Source organism: Puma concolor, chromosome A3, assembly GCF_028749965.1.
Source record: "Puma concolor isolate L17-30 chromosome A3, mPumCon1.1.hap2, whole genome shotgun sequence".
NCBI lineage: Eukaryota > Metazoa > Chordata > Mammalia > Carnivora > Felidae > Puma > Puma concolor.
This window is the reverse complement of record NC_141669.1, coordinates 86,072,459-86,077,422: the sequence shown is the minus strand read 5'-3', so window position 1 is coordinate 86,077,422 and position 4,964 is coordinate 86,072,459. Positions and strand designations below refer to the sequence as shown.

Below are 4,964 nucleotides of genomic sequence, written 5' to 3'. Positions count from 1 at the left end.
GAAGTGGTATTTTCTTCACAGACCTTCCTCTAGGCTTAGATTAATGTAAATGATGTTCTCTTTCTTTGCCTCTGTCACCAGTACCGCAGGAAGAGAGCATTAGTTGGCCTCTTAACACAATCTTGGAAAGGAAATAAGAAAAGAGACACAAAGAGAGCTTCTGTGCTGTTAGGCCAAGTTGGGAGTCACCATCATCCTAAAATAAATTGGACAGCTGCTTCTGCTCATAGCCCATGCCATATTCATCACTAACCCCCCGCCCCCAACAGTGCCTTGCATCCAGTAGGCACTTAATAAATGCAGGGGATCTGGTGACTCCGAGTAGAAAACATATACATTTCGAATCTGAGAGAGGGGCACTGGAGATCATCTAGACTTCCTTCCTCACTTGGCAAATGGGGACACCGAGACCCAGAGAAGCGAGGTAAAATGAACACGCTCGCGTGACTGGTTCCCTGCAGAGTTGGACTCGGAATCAGATTTTCTGAATCTCTCCTTAAACTTCCCGTTCTCTTCGGATCTGAAACTCTGAGGAGACCTCGGTGGAGTCAGCGGCCTGCCTGAACTTGAAAATCATCCGCCAACATCGGAAGCTCCTGGTAGCGATGGGTGGCCCTGTGCACGGCGGCCAAGTGTGCAGCACAAGCAGAAAGGTCCCCCTCCAGGCAGCTTTGGTCGTGGGCTCCCAGGCCTGCCTGGGGGTGGGAAGCCCCAGGTTGGGGTGGGTGGCCCAGACTGCAGCAGTCAGAGGACGGGCGGCTCTGAGTGAGGTAGGAGGAGAGCTCAACGGGGAACTGGGTCTGTGTGTCTGATGCCCCCTGCCGGCAGCCCCAGCGCTGAAGTCCATGTAGCAGCTCACAAAACCTGCAGCCTCAGGGAGTTGAGAGGAAACATGTAAACAAAGCCTACTGCCCGCTTCTGAAACTGAAAGCAAGTCACTACAGACACTTGCTGAAAAGATGAATTACAGGAGGAGTGGTTTTCTTTCTTTCTTTTCTTTTTTTTTTTTCCTGTGCGATGGATGGATGGGATAAAACAAAGGGAGAGGCGGGGAACAGTGGAGGGAAAGAGAGAGGACAGTCACAGTTACGGCAGGCAGGCAGGGAGGGTGAAGGGCTTCAGGGCACAGGGGACAGAGCTGGGCCAGGTAGGAGGGGCTCGGTACATGCACGAGCCCTCAGCTGAACGGCCCCAGATCATTCTCTGGGCTTCAAGCCACTGAGGCCTCCCATGTGTCACACTGGGGAACTGACTAGCACAGGGGCTCGCTCTGCTTCCCAGCATGATTCTGGTTTATAGAAAGGATGATTCAGCATGATCAGAGATGTACAGCCGACCAACACAGAGATCCTTGCTTGTTTCCCCACCTGCCACAAACATAAGTACCTGTTAAGAATACTGGTGTCATGGGGCGCCTGGGTGGCGCAGTCGGTTAAGCGTCCGACTTCAGCCAGGTCACGATCTCACGGTCCGTGAGTTCGAGCCCCGCGTCGGGCTCTGGGCTGATGGCTCAGAGCCTGGAGCCTGTTTCCGATTCTGTGTCTCCCTCTCTCTCTGCCCCTCCCCCGTTCATGCTCTGTCTCTCTCTGTCCCAAAAATAAATAAATGTTGAAAAAAAAAATTAAAAAAAAAAAAAAAAGAATACTGGCGTCAAATAAAATGAGGGGTAACCTGTGAGATGACAGCTACTGGGTTTCTCATGTCAGAATATGGCACCACAGGGTTTCTCTTAAGCATGAGTACTGGGAGCCCTTTGGACAGAGCCTTCCTCCCTGACCCCTCCTCTTCCCTAACTGCCTGCCCACACAGCTCACCCCATCCCCATTTTGTCCCAACTACCTTCCAGTTTCTATCAGACCCACATACTGCTCTCCTGTAGCAAGAAAAAAAAAAAAATAATTCATCTTGCCAACTTGAAGCAGCAGCTTATCTGGTAACAGAGGCGTACCTTTGTGCTTACAGGGCCACCGGAAATGCTGGCTAGAGCCAAAGTGCCAGGACTCTGAGCTCGGTCCTGGAACCGTCCGCGCGCTCCTCCCTCCCATCCCTTAAACCGCGGACTGGTTTTCATTGCACACATAGACGGTGCTTGGCTGGATTCTCCTTCTGATCCGCTCAGGCACTTTGGGGAGGATTTGGACGGTCTGGGGCAGCAACTCTATGCAGGCTTCGCGGAATTTTTTGATTCTCCAGCAGTAGACGATGGGGTTGAAGACAGACTTGAGGTAGCTGAGCCACAGGACACAGGCGCTGGTGGTGTAGAAGGAGGAGCTGCAGTAGAACCCCCGGCTGAACACGGACAGGAGGCTGTAGACCGAGTGCGGCAGCCAGCAGAGCGAGAAGCCCACAAAGAGGATCAGGATGGTGGTGCAGGCCTTGGTCTTGAAGCTCAAGTCCAAGCTGACCTGCTGTTGCCGCTGCCGCCGCCGCAGGCCGGCCCTGGTGAGCTGTCTGAGGTCCAGGCTGTCGGACTGGTTGTGCACGCGGATGGCGTTCTTGCGCACGGTGTGCAGGATGCACAGGTAGGAGCACAGCATGACGCCGAAGGGCACGAAGAACACGGCCACCACCAGCGCCACCACGTAGGCGCGCTCCACCGCGAACTCCGTGTAGCCCAGCACGCACTGGGGAGCCCGCGCCGGCACCTCCACGAACGTCCGGCCTGCCAGCGAGGGGGCCGAGATGCAGAACGACAGCGCCCAGGAGACGGCGATGATCCTCTTGGCCCGCCGCGGGTTCAGCCTGTCCTGGCGTTGGACGATGATGAGAAAGCGATCCACGCTGATGATGAGCAGGATGGCCACGCCCTCCAGGACAAAAAACCAGTAAAGGGTGGCGGAGAGCCGGCAGAAGTAATCCCCAAAGTGCCAGTGGACCGTGATCAGGGTGACGGCCGTGAAGGGCATGCAGCATAAGGACAGCATGATGTCGGAGAAGGCCAGCGTGGCCAGCAGCAGGTTGATGGCGGAGCGCATGGCTGGCCTCTGATACACGATGATGCAGACGACAGCATTGCCCAGGAACCCCACCACGATCATCAGCATCATGATTATTGCCAAGGATATCCTGAGGGGGGCGGGTGGTGGGGTGGCCCCGGAGTCGGACACATTGCTCCCGTTCAGCAGCAAGTACTGGTAGGTCTCGACGGTGGAGCTGTTGCAGGCCATCATGGGAAAAAACTTGGAGCCGAGACAGAAACGACTGGAAGGGCTCCCCTCAGCGCTTTGGTGGCTGCCATTTCCTGTCTGCGGGTTGCATGTCTTGGATCTGGAGGATACTGGAATGGTAGAGAGAGCCGTTTTCTTTGGGAGCACTAGGCAGGATTTGCAATTCATCAATCACAGCCTCATCATCTGCATGACAGCCGACTGTGTCTGCAGCCTCCTACTTGGATGCTCTCTGTAGCCTAGAGCAAAGACGAGCAGGGGAGAGAAGGGAGTGAGACTTTCCAAGCACGTTTTGAATAGAGCAGTGTTTAGATTTTACAAGTATTCTAAACAGAATGGAGAGAAAGAGCGGCTCGTTGATTTGCCATTCAGGACAAGGCTTGGTATTCACAAATATTATGAGTCTTGTCAAGTAGCCTAGGGAAATCTAATCAGACCTACTTTATGGGGATAAGGACGTGAATCCAGCGTTAGCCAATATTTCTGTGATGAGCATGCATTTAATAACTTTTATGATAAGGAACCTGGCCAAATGAGCTTTGCACAGGCCAGCTTCATGAGGGCAGGGGTGTGTGTGTGTGTGTGTGTGTGTGTGTGTGTGTGTGTGTTGTTCTCCGCTATATTCCCAGCAGAGAAAGAACGGTGCCTGGCACAGAGAAGATGCCCAATGTCGAATTGAAATTAACGAATAAATGGTAGTTGATGCTGCTACTATGATATTTGTTTAACTTTATTATGAGAGAAATGTAGATTCACATATAGTTGTTAGAAAAAAATCCAGGGAGCTCTCAGATGCCCTTCACCCGCTTTCCCCTAATGCTAATATCTTAGATAACTGTAGTGCTGCCGAGGATTACTTTTGGAACTGCCGATGGGAAGGAGGAAACTCTCCCTGAAGATAAGCTCTTTTCAAAGACAACATTCAGTTTTATTTCATTTCTCATAGGTGTGGTCAGAACGGTGTTCCGTAGCTCAGGAATGGAGTCAGATTGCCTGGGCCGGGTAAAGCCTGCCTCTGCTACTTTCTGGCACCTTCTGGCAGGTTAACCTCTGCTTGACCTCGGCTGATAGGACCTCCTCATCTGTAACATAGGAGTAATAATCAGGCCCCTACAGAGGAGCTGCAAAGATTGGGAGAATACCCATAAAGTGATTTTCACCACGCCTGGATCCCAGACGGCATTCGATCACCCACAGCCCTGAGGGAAACCAATTACAATGTTACAATTGGGTATTGCTTCATTTATAGGTAATACCTGTGGGTGCACCTGAATCTGTCGTATACCTGCCAACAAGTGACGTGGCTCTACCCAGAGCGAGGATGCTTATAGTACGTTTCCCGTTCCCTCACTCCTCACCATTTCCAATACAGGCATGCCTTGTTTTACGGCACTTCCCTTTACTTTACTGCACTTTGCAGATCACTGCCGTTTTGTTTGTTTGCAAATCAAAGGTGCGGGGCAACCCTGTGTGGGACAAGTCTATGGGCACCATTTTTCCAACAGCATTTGCTCACTTTGTGTCTCTGTGTCACATTTTGGTAATTCTTGCAACATTTCCAACGTTTTCATTATTACTGTGTTTGAACTGCTGCAATCTCATGATAAAACTTTAATGGGTGAGGAGTTGCTTCTTGCGGATGAGCAAAGAAAGTGATTTCTTGAGATGGAATCTACTCCTGGTAAAGACACAGTGGGGATTTTTGAAATGCCAACTAAAGATTGGGAATATTATATGAACTTAGTAGATACACCAGAGGCAGGGTTTGAGACGATTGACTCCAATTTTGAAAGAAGT

General features: G+C 51.4%; 1 protein-coding gene across 1 annotated transcript; it reads right to left on the bottom strand.

The window, feature by feature from the left end:
• Positions 1-1,834: 1,834 nt before the first annotated feature.
• Positions 1,835-3,547, bottom strand: GPR45 (G protein-coupled receptor 45). Its single transcript, XM_025932393.2, has one exon. The coding sequence runs from the start codon at positions 3,333-3,335 to the stop codon at positions 2,049-2,051; it is 1,287 nt and encodes a 428-aa protein (XP_025788178.2). The 5' UTR covers positions 3,336-3,547; the 3' UTR covers positions 1,835-2,048.
• Between the last annotated feature and the right edge of the window lie 1,417 nt (positions 3,548-4,964).

What these genes read in the sequence shown, in the direction of transcription:
- GPR45 (XM_025932393.2), bottom strand. Translation starts at nt 3,335, where the DNA reads ATGAATTGCAAATCCTGCCTAGTGCTCCCAAAGAAAACGGCTCTCTCT.